This window comes from Chlamydotis macqueenii, chromosome 4, assembly GCF_036417535.1.
Source record: "Chlamydotis macqueenii isolate bChlMac1 chromosome 4, bChlMac1.mat, whole genome shotgun sequence".
Taxonomy (NCBI): domain Eukaryota; kingdom Metazoa; phylum Chordata; class Aves; order Otidiformes; family Otididae; genus Chlamydotis; species Chlamydotis macqueenii.
In genome coordinates, this window is record NC_141559.1 from 6,345,185 (window position 1) to 6,361,300 (window position 16,116).

The 16,116-nt window shown below is 53.2% G+C and overlaps 1 protein-coding gene and 1 pseudogene across 1 annotated transcript; both read left to right on the plus strand.

Moving 5' to 3' along the window:
* The first annotated feature begins 3,218 nt into the window (after positions 1-3,218).
* On the plus strand, positions 3,219-4,281 carry LOC147600827 (olfactory receptor 14C36-like; annotated as a pseudogene).
* Positions 4,282-14,849: 10,568 nt separating this feature from the next.
* On the plus strand, positions 14,850-15,797 carry LOC147600828 (olfactory receptor 14C36-like). The gene has a single exon (XM_086746656.1). It carries the CDS (start codon positions 14,850-14,852, stop codon positions 15,795-15,797), a length of 948 nt encoding a protein of 315 aa, XP_086602782.1.
* Positions 15,798-16,116: the final 319 nt, after the last annotated feature.

A 16,116-nucleotide genomic window follows, 5' to 3' on the forward strand; every position in this document is an offset into this window, starting at 1 on the left:
ACTGCTGGAAAGAAGTGTCTCTCTCCAGCTGAGGGAGGGACCATCAGTGATGGCTGCAGGCTGTTTCCCAGCAGGTTCCCCTGCAGCCCCAGGGACAGCTGGAGGGAGCCCCGAGGGGACAGAGAAAGTGCTGCCTTGGGCTGGGCCTCTGCTGCTGAGCTGGGCCGGGCTCCAGGCATGGAGGGAGCTGCTGGTAACAGGGCAGCGCTGCAGAGAGACAGCTCTGCCCAGGAGCAGCTCCTCTGCCAAGCGCAGCAGGGCTGAGGGCTCTGCCTGCAGGAGCTGAGGGGAGAGGAGCGAGGCACAGAGAGGATAAAGGCAGCCTGGGGTGGGAGGAGAGAGGAGAGCGCACTTGGAGAAAAATCTTCACAGCCCTTTACAGGGTAAGTCTCTGGCTCCAGGGCAACGCATCTGTGGTTCCTCCTAAATCTGGCACATCCTGTATTCTATGGGATCTGTCAGGAGGACTCTCAGAGTTTCCCCAGTGTAGAGAAGGACGTGCTTTGGAGCACAGCTTCGCTGCTGCACTGCCAGAGGGACAGAGCATGTTGGCTGTCTTCTCCCAGGGATGGCTGCAGGGTGGGAAGCCGGGTGTGCACTCAGGGGTACCCAGGGCTGTCCTTCAGAGCAGGGTCCCTGCACCCCAGGGTGCTGTGTGCCATGTAAGGACTCTGTGTGATACCAGGATCAACACTCAGCTTGCCCAGGGAGCTCCCAATAGTTTTCCAGGGAGATACTGTGGGTGGAAGAAGCAACTCCTGGCAGTAGAGGGTCCTTTTCCTGTGAAGAGGTTGCTGCGTTGGTCTAGGCTGCTCACAGCTCCAGATCACCCCAGGACGTTTCTGAGGGGGCTTTTCAAGAGCAAGGTGAAGGCAGAGTGTGCCTTAAAACTTAGGAGCTGTTTCAGTTTCGTATTTAGAGGAGGATGAGAGGTGAAAAAAGGGAGAAGTAGAAAAGGAGCTGTCAAGCTTGGACAAGTCCTTGAGACCCCTGAACTGTAACTGTGAGTGGTCAGTTGGTCTGCTAAGAGCCTCCTCCAGTGCCTTCAGCCACTCCTCTGCCCATGGAGAGCACCAGCATCACCCGTGCTGCTCCCAGCAGGGTTGTCCTGCCCTGGCCTTTGGAACCTCCAAACAGGAACAGGCACCCAGCCAGTGCTCTGCAAACAGGCAGGTGTGTGTAGGGCCAGGGAGAGTGCACAGAGGGTGTGTCCTGGTTCTGGCCAGGATAGAGTTAATATTTACCTGAGCTGGGTGGAGAACTGAAGCTGGCAGCCCCTATGGCTGGGATAGTTAACTAATTAGCTAACAGCTGGGGTTAATTTACCCAAACTGGCCAAAGGGCTATTCCATCCCATCTGACATCATGCTCAGTATATAAGTGAGGAGGGTGCTGAAGGGAGGCCCCCTGCTACTTGGAAGAGACTGGATGTGGAGATCTGTTGTGAGCTATTGTACTGTATTTGTGTTCCATCACTCTCTTGTTTTCTTCTGTCATTACTGTTACATTTACTTTTTGTTCAATCTCAACCCGCGTGTTTGTTTTTTTTCCTGGTTTTCTTTTATTTGTCAAATCTCCTCCTGTTCTCTTGGAGGGTGGGGGGGGGAGTGAGAGAGAGACTGCGTAGTCTGGTCCCCATTGGGGCTGAACTACGACAGGGTGGGATGGGGTCTGTGAGTGCTGACAGGGAAAAGAGATCAGACAGGGAAACAACACCCAGGAGGGAAGTCCCCAGGCAGCAGGGATACGATCAAGGAATGAGGGCAAAAATGCTGTGGGAGGGAGAACTCAGAAATCTCTGTAGCATCCCCTCCAGTGCAGACCCCTTGCTCTGAGCAAGCCCCCTGGCCTCCTCTCCCACCCACCCAAGCCTCTGCCCTCAGGGCTGCGGGGTCCCAGCCATGAACCCCCTCCTCTGCAGCCAGAGCTCCAGCAGAGCCGTGCTGCAGCTCTCCAGCCACGTGCCCACTGCCCTCTGCAGAGCACAGGGGCTGAGAGCAGCTGCCCGGCAATGGTGGTGTCGGGGAGGGGGCACGCACAGCTGGGGGAGGGGGACGCTGTCCCCAGTGCCCGCCTGCCTCTGCCCTGTCCTCTCTCAGCCGCGCCCTGGATGTATTTGCCCTTGTGCCTCCACCTCTCTGTGGTGTTGCTGCTGGGATCTTGTTCTTGCTGTCAGGCTGTCTGGGGAGGGGAGTTCCAGCTGCAGAGTCACCCCCTGATCTTGTGGGTCCTTTCCTGCAGCTGTGTCCATGGGAACAAGTGTCCCAGCTTTCAGCTGTGGGGCTGTGGGCAATGCAGGCTGTGGGGCTGGGGCAGGAGCTGGTTTTCCCTCAGTGAGATACCATCATGAAAACACTTACATAAATTTTTAGGTGTCCTTCTATGCTGTGAGTTTCCCCCAAGCATGCCAAACTGTCTCTTACCATCTTTGTGTTATCTGAAATTCCCATGGATAAGCACAGAGATGCTATAACCAAAGAAATGCTGTTGAGCTGGGCTAGAAGCGAGGTGCTGAGACCTTGAGTAAGGGTGAGATATTTAGTGCTCTGCAGTGGATCCCTGTGCTCTCAGCAGTGTCTGCTGGCATCTCACAAAAACACAGCAGTGTACTCGCCCTCAAACTCAGAATGCTGCAAGCCCAGATCACCTCTGACTGATGGAGAGAGCAGCTCCCCTCACTCTGCTCTAAGCCACAGGCAATCCTCTTCATATGCAGGATTCACTCTGTTCTCCCTGAGTGCAGAAGAATAGCTGAGACTTACTCACATGCTAAAACACTCTTCAAAAAAGATGAGGGTTTTTTTCAATTTCTTGAGTTTCCATCTGCTTTTTCTGCCATCTCCATTTCTTAGAACAGGGAATGCAGATGCTGACAAGCCCTTCTGCATTGGGGTGGTTTCATCGGGCAAAGTCGAACACCAGAACTGGCCCCTGCTTCCACCGTTCCCATGAACTCACTGCTGCAGACAGGGCTGACACCTGGGCAGCCAGCGGGCAGAGGCCCAGCTCCTCACAGCACATTCAGCCAGCACCAGACCAGAGCTTCAGCAACAGAGATGAACAAGGTCTTTAGGACATGAAAAAAAAAAAAAAAAAGGGACAGACTTTTTAGGAAGGGAAGAGTCTGTAAAAACTTCTTTAGTTTGGCTCAGAAAAGTCTCTCTGAGCTTGCAATGACTTTTCCTCCTTACAGGGGTTCCCATGCCCAGAGGAAGGAAATGTTCAACAGCAGCTCCATCACTGAGTTCCTCCTCCTGGCATTCGCAGACACACGGGAGCTGCAGCTCTTGCACTTCTGGCTCTTCCTGGGCATCTACCTGGCTGCCCTCCTGGGCAACGGCCTCATCATCACTGCCATAGCCTGCGACCACCGCCTCCACACTCCCATGTACTTCTTCCTCCTCAACCTCTCTGTCCTTGACCTGGGCTGCATCTCCACCACTGTTCCCAAAGCCATGGCCAATTCCCTCTGGGACACCAGGAACATCTCCTACTCAGGATGTGCTGCACAGGTCTTTTTCTTTTTATTTTTGATGTCAGCAGAGTACTGGCTTCTCACCATCATGGCCTATGACCGCTATGCTGCCATCTGCAGACCCCTGCACTACGGGACCCTCCTGGGCAGCAGAGCTTGTGTCCACATGGCAGCAGCTGCCTGGGGCAGTGGGTTTCTCACTGCTCTGCTGCACGCTGCCAATACATTTTCACTGCCACTCTGCCAGGGCAATGCCCTGGACCAGTTCTTCTGTGAAATCCCCCAGATCCTCAAGCTCTCCTGCTCAGACACCTACCTCAGGGAAGTTTGGGTAATCGTAGTCAGTCTCTGTTTCTCATTTGGCTGTTTTGTGTTCATTGTGGTGTCCTATGTGCAGATCTTCAGGGCTGTGCTGAGGATCCCCTCTGAGCAGGGACGGCACAAAGCCTTTTCCACGTGCCTCCCTCACCTGGCCGTGGTCTCCCTGTTTATCAGCACTGCCATGTTTGCCTACCTGAAGCCCCCTTCCATCTCCTCCCCATTGCTGGATATGGTGGTGGCAGCTCTGTACTCGGTTGTGCCTCCAGCATTGAACCCCCTCATCTACAGCATGAGGAACCAGGAGCTGAAAGACACAGTGAAGAAGCTGATTCAATCAGCTCTTTTTCAGAAGCATTAAGATACCCATGTCTCTACAAAGTGATTTCAAATTCTCCTGTGCTTTGGACATTTTATCTGTGACAAGCATGTTCCCCCATGCCTACATGCACTCCACTTCTCCAGAGGCATGGACCCAGCCTGTCTGACCCCGAGGTCTGTTCACGTGTGTCTGACACAATGGTCCAGCTTGCCTCCCATGTTGCATCACTGTAATAAAAGAAAGTTCCTACAATATCGGTGTCTGGAAGTTGGGCTCTACTTCCAAAGCTGAGGTCAGGCTGAAGGAATTGCCCCCACAGTGCCGTGCTGCTGTGCTGGGGTTCTCCATGGGATGAGGGGAGGAGAGCATGGGACAAGGTGTTTGGGAATGGACCTGGGCTGAGCCTTAACATGTGGGTGTCCAGTTCCCCTGGAGATGGTGAATGATTGACATTCCACACAGGGATCTGCCTCGGACTGTCACCCCATGGCTTTCTCACCACAGACCCCTCACTCTGCAGAGCAGGGACAGCCGCTCAGGGCCATGTGGAGAGAACAGGGAGGGGACAGGGGCAGCAAGTCAGGTCAGCATAGACACATTGCCCTGGAGAAAGGCTCTCTAGGGGCAAGGACATCCCTGGAGATAAGCAAAGGAGCAACTGTGTGCTTCCAGAAGGGGACCAAAGACCAAGAGAAACCTATTTCTGAATGCACCAGCTCGGGGCAGCTTTCTCTATTGCTGGGGAGCCGCAGCAGCCTGAGGAGCCCTTGGGCCAGGAGTCTTTTCCTGGGAGAGGGGCTGGCACGGAACGACTTGTTGGCAGTGGACCAGAAGTATGTCTGGGAGACAGGCACAAGGAACACATGGAGACACTGTCCTCTGTCTCCATACCGTGAGTTGCCTTCAGCCCCGACACCTCTGTTTTCTTCCTTCACTCTCCATGCTTGGCTGGACCTCAGGAAACATCCATGAGCATGGAAGAAGCACAAACCACCTGGGCTGAGTTCCCATCACTGCAGGGGAAGAGGAAAGATTGTGAGACACATGGGAGTGCAGGGATACAGTGGGGTGTGTGTGGCAGTGTGTGTGTAAAAGAGAGGAAGATGATGTGAAATGGCGAGGGGTGGGAGTGTGTCATGCTCAAGTGAAATATGTTCAGTTTTGATGTTGAGGCAGCAGAAGGAGGAGGATGTGCAGTTCAGGGCTGCGGCACAAAGCTAAATAGAAGGTTTCTAGTGAGTCAGAGGGTTGGCACACTTTGGTTAGTCAAGGAGCATTAGTAGGTATTTGGGAGAAGCTGCATGGGTGATGGGGAATTCACAGGCATTGTGAGTTCAGTAAAAATTGGGACAGAGTGGGGTCAGAGTGAGGTGGGGAAGCAGGGGTGGAGATGGTCCCTTTGTTGAGACTGGAACCCCCCAACAGAACTGAAATCCTTTTCCTTTCTACTGTGGCTGCTGTGTCTTCCAGTGAGACCCCTACAAGTATACCAGTTCCTTACAGCCACAAGGCTTTTTTCCCATTCCCCACTCTCCATAGAGGCTGGGAGGTGTCCTACTGCTCTCCTGCACTCAGCATCACACACCCTCACATCTCACTGCTCCCAGGAATGGCCCTCAGCATCCCATGAGGGAAAGGATCCCCCTGCCCAGGGCATGGGGTCACTACTAGATCATCCTGCTCCACGAAACATGTCAAGGGCTTTCACAGTTGTCTAAACACTGGATTTTCAACCTGTAAGCAGTGCCTCTGACTTCCTACTTCACCAGCTCGCAGGGACAGGAACCTTATCTCTTCATTCCTTCATGGTCTCTTCAGTGATGGCCATCAGTTGGGCCCACTGACATCCCCAGAGACTTGGAGGTTTGCTGCTGACTTTTACTGCTCTAGAGCCCCTTGAATCCACTTTCTGTACCTGCAGTTCAGGAACTTGGCACCAGAGGGCTCATTAACATGCAAAATGCCCTAACAAGCCAAGTCTCTCTAAGCATAATTCAATTCCTCCATTCAATTCCTGCCTGCCCACCGTCTCCTGCTCCAGAAATGCTCCCATCAGCCCTGGGTCACATTTCCCAGTCCCATGTAGGGCCTTCAGGTGCCCCTGGGTATCCTGGAGGCATTGGCCACCTCTGTGTGGGCAACTGTATCAACCCCTGAATGAAGATATCAGGAAGAACTTGAAACATAGAATCATAGAATCATAGAATGGTTAGGGTTGGAAGGGACTTTCAAAGGTCATCTAGTCCAACCCCTCTGCAAGGAGCAGGGACATCGCTGACTAGATCAGGTTGCTCAGAGCCTCATCCAGCCTGGCCTTGAACGTTTCCAGGGATGGGGCCTCCACCACCTTTCTGGGAAACCTGTTCCAGTGTTCTATAACTCGCATCGTAAAAAAATTTTTCCTAATATCCAATCTAAATCTACCCCCCTCTACTTTAAAACCATTACCTCTCGTCCTATCGCAACAGGCCCTACTAAACAGCCTTTCCCCATCTTTCTTGTAAGCCCCCTTCAGGTACTGGAAGATCGCTATCGGGTCTCCCCGGAGCCTCCTCTTCTCCAGGCTGAACAGCCCCAACTCTCTCAGCCTGTCCTCATAGGAGAGGTGCTCCAGCCCTTTTATCATCTCCGTGGCCCTCCTCTGGACCTTCTCCAACTGGTCCATGTCCTTCTTGTGTTGGGGGCTCCAGAACTGGACACAGTACTCCAGGTGGGGTCTCACCAGGGCAGAGTAGAGGGGGAGAATCACCTCCCTCGACCTGCTGGCCATGCTTCTCTTGATGCAGCCCAGGATGCGGTTGGCCTTCTGGGCCGCAAGGGCGCATTGCCTGCTCATGTTGAGCTTCTCGTCCACCAGCACTCCCAAGTCCTTCTCCTCAGGGCTGCTCTCAATCCATTCCCCGCCCAGCCTGGATTTGTGCCTGGGATTGCCATGACCCAGGTGCAGGACCTTGCACTTGGCCTGGTTGAACTTCATGAGGTTGGCACGGGCCCACCTCTCCAGCCTGTCAAGGTCCCTCTGGATGGCATCCCTCCCTTCCAGCGTGTCAACGGCACCACACAACTTGGTGTCGTCGGCGAACTTGCTGAGGGTGCACTCTATCCCACTGTCTATGTCGCCGACAAAGATGCTGAATAGGGCCAGGCCCAGCACAGACCCCTGAGGGACGCCATTTGTGACCGGTCTCCACATGGACATAGAGCCATTGACCACCACTCTCTGAGTGCGGCCATCCAGCCAACTCCTTATCCACTGAGTGGTCCGTCCATCAAACCCATGTCTCTCTAGTTTAGAGAGAAGGATGTCGTGCGGGACAGTGTCAAAAGCTTTGCACAAATCCAGGTAGATGATGTCCGTTGCTCGTCCCTTGTCCACCGAAGCCGTCACCCCATCATAGAAGGCCACCAAATTGGTCAGGCACGATCTGCCCTTGGTGAAGCCATGTTGGCTGTCACCAATCACCTCCTTGCTCTCCATGTGCCTTAGCATGGTTTCCAGGAGAATCTGCTCCATGACCTTGCCAGGCACAGAGGTGAGGCTGACCGGCCTGTAGTTACCCGGGTCTTCCTTATTCCCCTTTTTAAAAATTGGGGTTATGTTTCCTCTCTTCCAGTCATCAGGGACCTCACCAGACCACCTTGACTTCTCAAATACGATAGCCAGTGGCTTGGCAACTTCATCCGCCAGTTCCCTCAGGACCCGCGGATGGATCTCATCAGGTCCCATGGACTTGTGCACCTTCAGGTTCCTCAGATGATCCCGAACCTGCTCTTCGAGTACAATGGGCAGTTCTTCATTCTCGCAGTCCCTGCTTGCACCTTCTACAGGTTGGGCGGTGGGACAGGAACTCTTGTCCGTGAAGACTGAGGCAAAAAAGTCATTGAGAACCTCAGCCTTCTCCATGTCCTGGGTAACCAGGACACCAGTTCCCTTCTGGAGGGGGCCTACATTTTCCCTGGACTTTCTTTTGTCCCCTACGTACCTATAAAAGCTCTTCTTGTTGCATTTTATATCCCTGGCCAGATTCAGTTCTGCTAGGGCTTTGCCCTTCCTTACCTTATCCCTGGCCACTCGCGCAGCCTCTTTGTAATCCTCCCAGGCTACCTGTCCCCACTTCCACCCTCTATAGGCCTCCTTTTTCACTTTCAGTTGGTCCAGGAGCTCCTTGCTCATCCACGCCGGCCTCCTGGCCTTTTTGCCCGACCTGTTCTTCATCGGGATGCACCTCTGCTGAGCTTGGAGGAGGTGCTCCTTGAATATGGACCAACTTTCCTGGGCCCCTCTTCCCTCCAGGGCCACCTCCCATGGCACTTGGCCCATCAGGTCCCTGAAGAGGCCGAAGTCCACCTTCCTGAAGTCTAGGGCAGACAGCTTGCCATGTAGTTTCTTTGCTGCCCCATGGATCTTGAACTCCACCGTGTCGTGGTCACTGCAGCCAAGGCTGTCCTTTAGTTTCACATCCCCCACCAGTCCCTCCCTGTTGGTGAGCACAAGGTCGAGCATGGCACCCCTCCTTGTCGGCTCCTCTATCGCCTGCAGGAGGAAGTTGTCATCCACGCATTCCAGGAACCTCCTGGACTGCCTGTGCCCTGCCGTGTTGTCTCTCCAACAGATGTCAGGGTGGTTGAAGTCCCCCATGAGGACCAAGGCCTGTGACCGTGAGGCTGCTCCTATCTGCCTATAGAGCACTTAATCTGCTCTGTCCTCCTGGCCAGGCGGCCTGTAACAGACCCCCAACGTAACGTCTCCTGTCCGTCCCCATCCTCTAATCTTGACCCATAAGCTCTCTGTCAGCTCCTCCTCCATCCCCAGGCGGAGCTCCACACACTCCAGCCGGTTGCTGACATAGAGAGTGACCCGCCCTCGTCTCCCCTTCCTGTCCTTTCTAAAAAGCCTATACCCTTCCATGTTGACGCTCCAGTCGTATGTGTCATCCCACCACGTCTCCGTGATGCCAACGAGGTTGTAGCCCTGCTCGTGTGCAAGCATCTCCAGCTCTTCTTGTTTATTCCCCATGCTGCGTGCATTGGTATAGAGACACTTCAGCTGGGCCCCCGACAAAGCCGACTTGCTGGCTGGAGTGGCAGGGGTGCTATTGGACCGCAGTTTAGGTTTATTTGCACTTATCTGTGATCCCTCCTCAGCTTCTGGACCCTCGGTGCTGGCACTGGCGCCATGCCGATAGCCGTGGGCTGAACTGTGCTCCCCCTCCCCCAGCAACAGTAGTTTAAAGCCCTCTGGACGAGCCTGGCAAGTCTTTGTCCAAACACACTCTTCCCCTTCTGGGTTAGGTGCACGCCATCCGCCCCTAGCAGCCCGGGCTTCTCAAAGCACGCCCCGTGATCTAGATACCCAAAGCCCTGGCTGTAGCACCACTCCCTGAGCCACGAATGTAGAAGAGACATGTAGAAGAGACATCGGGGTAACAAATGTGTAAGAAGACTTCATTCTGAGAACTTGGACACTGTTCTCTAGAGTCTCATATTTCTTTTTCATCAACCATGGACAATGATGAACAAGCTGTTGACACGTTCCCTCAAGATAAATATAGATTTACACATATGATTTCTTCTAACTGGTAATATTTGAGGTTTCTCAAGTAACCTCTGATCTGATTCCTATCCATCATTGGTTGTGTTCCTATAGAGTCGTGCCATGAGGCACAATGGCTTAGGAGAATTTGTTGGTGAAATATGAGGCAAAGAGGACATGAAGTATCTCAGATCTATCTCCATCTACTCTTACTGAATTCAGCAGGGTCCACATATTATCTTTATTTCTTCTTTAATTGTTTGTAAACTAGTAAAATCTTATTATAATGCCCTTGAACTCCCTTTCAAACTTCGACTGAGTTTTGAAACAGATAATACCTGTGCTTGGAGGACGCTGTCCTTCAAGACCAGGTACACTGAGCTTTGCTGTCCATCAGTGCTGCTGACCATGGGATCCCCACTAGAACTCCCCAGAATATGCCAAATTCTGCTCCACTGATGACCAGAATCTGCAGACTTCTACTGTTGTTCCACACTCCTCCAAGCACCTCAGATCTCACTGTTTCAGGGTCACAACAGCCAATCTTCACACCACGGACAAGCTCCTCATTCTCTGTAAATATCAGATCCAGGTTTGCATTGCCCTTGTTGACCCATCTGGCAGCTGTGACAATAAGCTGTCCTAAAGTCACCTGGAGTGTTTGCATGCTGCTGTGTTCCTCTTCCAGAAATTCCAAGGTCATTAAAGTCCCCATGGAGGCCCGGGCTTCTACATCCAGAAGCTTCCATGGAGCGCTCAGAAAAGACAACGGCAGTTACTCCATTAAGCCCAACATGAGCCGGCAATGTGCACTTGTGGACCAGAGAGCAAATCACATCCTGGGCTGCATCAAGAGGAGCATGGCCACCAGGTCGAGGGAGGTGATTCTCCCCCTCTACTCTGCCCTGGTGAGACCGCACTTGCAGGACTGCGTCCAGTTCTGGAGCCCCCAACACAAGAAGGACATGGACCAGTTGGAGAAGGTCCAGAGGAGGGCCACGGAGATGATCAGAGGGCTGGAGCACCTCTCTTATGAGGACAGGCTGAGAGAGCTGGGGCTGTTCAGCCTGGAGAAGAGGAGGCTCCGGGGAGACCTGATCACGGTCTTCCAGTTCCTCAAGGGGGCCTACAAGAAAGATGGGGAGAGGCTGTTCAGTAGGGCCTGTTGCGATAGGACGAGAGGTAATGGTTTTAAAATAGAGGGGGGTAGATTTAGATTGGATATTAGGAAAAAATTTTTTACAATGAGAGTTGTAGAACACTGGAACAGGTTTCCCAGAGAGGTGGTAGATGCCCCATCCCTGGAAACGTTCAAGGCCAGGCTGGATGAGGCTCTGAGCAACCTGATGTAGTTGAAGTTGTCCCTGCTCCTTGCAGGGGGGTTGGACTAGATGACCTTTGAAGGTCCCTTCCAACCCTAACCATTCTATGATTCTAAGAAAGTTGGAGAGGGTTTCTTGACAAGGATATGTAGTGATAGGACAAAGAGTAATGATTCAAAAGGAACAGACTGGCTTGAGATGAAGTATAAGGAAACAATTCTTCACTACAAGGATGGTGAAGCACTTTAAGAGGTTGTCCAGAGAAGCTGTGGATGCCCCATGCCTGGAAATGTTCAAGATCAGGTTGGTCGGGGCTTTGAGCAACGTGGTCTAGTGGAAGATGTCCCTGCCCAGGGCAGCAGGGTTGGCACTAGGTGGTCTAGTTCCCTTCCAACCCAAACCATTCTATGATTCCAGGATTTTATGATTTCAAAAACCACAGGCTCCAGCTCATCCTAGCTGAGGGCAGCTGTGCACATTTGGGCTGTAGCACCTCAGGTGTAGCACCAGGCCACACTCTGATTTTCCTTAGGGAAACTTGGTACCAAGTGTCCAAGACCTATTTGCAAAGGTTTTATTTCAGAGCAGAGACATGCCAGAGTCAACAGTGATGGAAATACAAATCTGAAATTGGATGCCAAGAGATTGAGCAAATGTTGTGGGCCCCAAGCACAGAGAGATACAAGGCTGAAAAGAGCAGATCTGGAAAGAGGTGTGTTTGCTGTCAGTGGTGTCTCTGCTGCCCCTGAGGGCCTTTGGTGAAGGAGAAGCTGTTGTCTATGAATGGTAAGGTGCTGCTGACAGGCCCACTGTGAAAATTGTTGGTCTGCTCCTTGACTCTGTCATCAAGGGGGCCCAGCAGCCTGAGAAGGCAGACACATGAGTGGAGACCCCAGTGTGCTGTGCCTTGTGTTCCTGGACTACCCAACATCCAATGGATTGAGCAGGGACAGACCTTGCCCACTGCAGTGGTGGCAATCAGTGGCTTGCACACAGGCACCGAACCTGTCTGCAGGGCTGTCTGGGCTGTCTGTCACACGCTCGCTCTGAATGGGGATGGTTTTCCTGTGCTGCACCTGCCAGCCGCAGGTAGCTGTGTGTGAGAGCCTTGGCAGCTCACCTAACGCTACAGGCCTCGATTTGGACATTAAACAGAGTAACTGCCCGGAATTTGATTGGGCAATGTGGGGGTGAAAACCCGTCCTTGTAGTCAGTGGAGATGTAGTCAACTGGGCCGATGGAACAGACAGAGAGGAACCTGGCTCTCCCTGTGACACAGGACACCGTGTGGTCAGATGGCAGCACAGGCTGCCAATAAAATAATCAATAGGGACAAGGGCAGTTGTCTTGCACATGCCTTGGACAACCTCTGGTGTGTCAAATGCCACCAGGTATTTCATCTGAACAGCCAGCTCCTGACCTCCATCTTCATTAATTACCATAGGAGCTGAGACAAGGAGCTCACGTGCAGGTGCCTATAAAATGGACGCCTGAAGGGAGGCCAGAGGAATCCCACCTCCTGTGGGCTTGTGAACAGGCATGGGAGGGAGCTGAGCCCCCTTCCAGTGCCAGCAACAGAAACGCAGGGTGAGATGCTTCGATTGACTCAGCTGAATCCTATCCCTCATCAGGAGTAGGGAAGATCCCTGCCTGTCACTGTCTGTGTGTCCTGCCTAACAATAGGGGGAAAAACAGTGATGTTTAGACCTATTTGTCACATTTGGATAAATGTCACTGCTGGAAAAAAGCGTCTCTCCCCAGCTGAGGGAGGGTTCATAAGCGATGGCTTCAGGCTGTTTCCCAGCAGGTTCCCTGCAGCCCCAGGGACAGCTGGAGGGAGCCCCGAGGGGACAGAGAAAGTGCTGCCTTGGGCTGGGCCTCTGCTGCTGAGCTGGGCCGGGCTCCTGGCATGGAGGGAGCTGCTGGTAACAGGGCAGCGCTGCAGAGAGACAGCTCTGCCCAGGAGCAGCTCCTCTGCCAAGCGCAGCAGGGCTGAGGGCTCTGCCTGCAGGAGCTGAGAAGATAAGCGTGGCAGAGAGAGGAAGCTGTGTGGAGTGGAACGAGAGCTGAGCCTTCACTAGGGGAGAAATCTTCACAGCCCTTGGCACAGTAAGTCTCTGGATGCAGGGCCATGCAGCTGTCGTTCCTGGAGGCATCTCTGAAAGCTTGCACCCCCCACATCCTACGGCATCTTCCAGGAGGATTCTTGTTTTTCTCTGCTGTAGAGAACGACGTGGTGCAGAGTAAGGCTTCCCCACTGTCAGAGGGAGCAGGCATGACAGCTGCCTTCTCCTGGGGGTGGCTGCAGGTGAGTGAAGCTGGTGAGCACCCAGGGATGCTCAGCTTTGTTCTTCAGAGCAGGGTTCCTGCATCCCAGGGGCTGTGTGCTGGGGCAGGGACTGCTGCCTGCCATGGCCAGCACTCAGACTACTTGGGGAGATCCCCATGGAATTGTGGGGAGGAGCAGTGGGTGGAAGAAGTGACCCCCCCAGCAGCCATAGGGCAGGGTGCTTCTCCTGTTGAGAGGGTGCTGCGTGGGTCAGGGCTGCTGACAGCTCCATCTCAGCCCCAGGACATTTCCCAGGGGACTTTTAAAGAAGCACGTCAAGGCAACCTCTACATGAAAGGGAAACAGTCTGGGCTGTGAGTTTTCTCTTCTTGGTGGGCTGGGTGGTCAGTGGGAGATGGGATTTAATTTCTCCATTCTGGAGAAGGAGCTGAGACCCCAGTTCTTGTTAGGAGTTGTCTGAGTGGCTCCCCTGCACACACAGAGATGCCCCTGGGCAGTGCCCTGCTGCCAGGAGGTGTCTGCAAGCAAAGCTGAGCACACAGCGCGTGGGATGGGGTCTGTGGGAACTGACAGAGCAGAGAGGTGAGGACAGAGGAACAGCTCCCAGCAGAGAGAGCTCCAGGCATGGGCAGGGATAGAGAGGGAGCTTCTCCTGGCAGTACCATGGCAGGGGGGATTTGGGTACCTCCCTTGCATTCTCTGCTGTGCAGATGCCTTCCCAGAGAAACCTCTGGTCTCCTTTTCCACCCAGCAGATTAGACTCCTTGCCTAGGGGGTCCTGCTGTGCTGCAGGCTGCCCTCCAGAAGGGCACAGCACTTCCATGGCATTGCTGAGTTACCCAGTAGCCCCATGGAGAAGACAGCACAGTGCTAAGGCCATGGAAATGCTGCCGTAGCGCTGTATGCTGGCAGCTGCAATGAGCCATCTGTGTCCATGGCTGGGAGGAGAGAGATGAAATCCTCCTTGGGTACGATGAGACAAGGTGAGGGGTTTGGAGGTCTGAACTCAGAAGCTGGATTCCTCTGTCCTCAGCAGTGTCCAGAACACCTGGGTGTGACTGTCCCCCAGCTCAAAAATGTGGCGGCAGAGGGCAGCTGAGACCAGGGCTGATGGACAGAGCGGCTGTCCTCCCTCTGCATTAAGGAACTGTCTCTTTGCCTCTTAGGACCCACAAGGTTTCACCTGGAGTGCAGCAAAAATGCCAGATTTCTGCCTTAAAAACACTCCCCAGGTGTGGTGGGTACTAGAACAGAAGCAGCAAAAAATCCCCACAGCTTTGCTCTTCAGTTGTGTGAACTGGGAGCAATAATGCTGAAAAGCTCTTCGATATCATGAGTGCATTTAAGCTGAGATGACCCCATGTTCCTGTTTTCCTATTGCTGCAGGACCGGACTGAATCCTGCAGAGCCACAGCAAAGCCCCCTGCTCCCAATGGCATCATCAGCCAGAACCAACCAAAGTTCATGAGAGGGACCTACACAAGTTTTTCCTGGAAGGCAGTTTTCTGGGTTTTGCCTGAGAAATGGAATAACCTGTGTTCAGTGAGGTGCCTTTTAATCCATGGACAAGTTATCATGCACAAAGGCAAATGTCCAACAGCAGCTCCATCACTGAGTTCCTCCTCCTGGCATTCGCAGACACACGGGAGCTGCAGCTCTTGCACTTCTGGCTCTTCCTGGGCATCTACCTGGCTGCCCTCCTGGGCAATGGCCTCGTCATCACTGCCATAGCCTGCGACCACCGCCTCCACACCCCCATGTACTTCTTCCTCCTCAACCTCTCCCTCCTCGACATGGGCTGCATCTCCACCACTGTTCCCAAAGCCATGGCCAATTCCCTCTGGGACACCAGGGCAATCTCCTACTCAGGATGTTTGGCCCAGCTCTTTTTCTTTCCCTTTTTTATCTCAGCTGAGTATTATCTTCTCACAGTCATGGCCTATGACCGCTATGTTGCCATCTGCAGACCCCTGCACTACAGGACCCTCCTGGGCAGCAGAGCTTGTGTCCACATGGCAGCAGCTGCCTGGGGCAGTGGGTTTCTCTATGCTCTGCTGCACACTGCCAATACATTTTCACTGCCACTCTGCAAGGGAAATGCTGTGGACCAGTTCTTCTGTGAAATCCCCCAGATCCTCAAGCTCTCCTGCTCAAACCTCTACCTCAGGGAAGTAGAGCTTCTTGCTTTTAGTGCTTTTCTATTTTGGGGTTGTTTTCTTTTCATTGTGCTGTCCTATGTGCAGATCTTGAGGGCCGTGCTGAAGATCCCCTCTGACCAGGGTCGGCACAAAGCCTTTTCCACGTGCCTCCCTCACCTGGCTGTGGTCTCCCTGTTTATCAGCACTGCAGTGGCTGCCTACCTGAAGCCCCCCTCTGTCTCCTCTCCATACACAGATCTGGTGCTGGCCGTGCTTTACTCAGTGGTGCCTCCAACAGTGAACCCCCTCATCTACAGCATCAGGAATCTGGAACTCAAGGATGCCTCGTGGAAAACGATTGGACGTTTGTCCTTCCTGTCTGCTTTCCTCTGCAGATAACTCTCTGTGTATGCCGTGACTGCCCAAGCCTGTCTTTCCTTCCTTATAATTTTTTCCTGTTTCCACTTGTGGTGATGTATTCTCAATCAGAAACATCATTGTTCATCTCCTCCCACTTAAGTATTCACTCATCTTGTGTGGCCCAGAGATTTGTGTAAATGAGGAGCCAACGTCTCTGGATATTAAAGGAAAATAAATGAACCTGCTTTGACTTTTTTTTTGTCTGAGAACCATCTTTGTAGAGCTGGAGGGAATAGGATGTGAAAGCGCCTTCCTGAATCTGCTGGTTGAGGGCAGCCTGCTCCCTCACTGCCTGAGG

Coding starts and splice junctions, on each gene's coding strand:
- LOC147600828 (XM_086746656.1), top strand. CDS start 14,850: ATGTCCAACAGCAGCTCCATCACTGAGTTCCTCCTCCTGGCATTCGCA.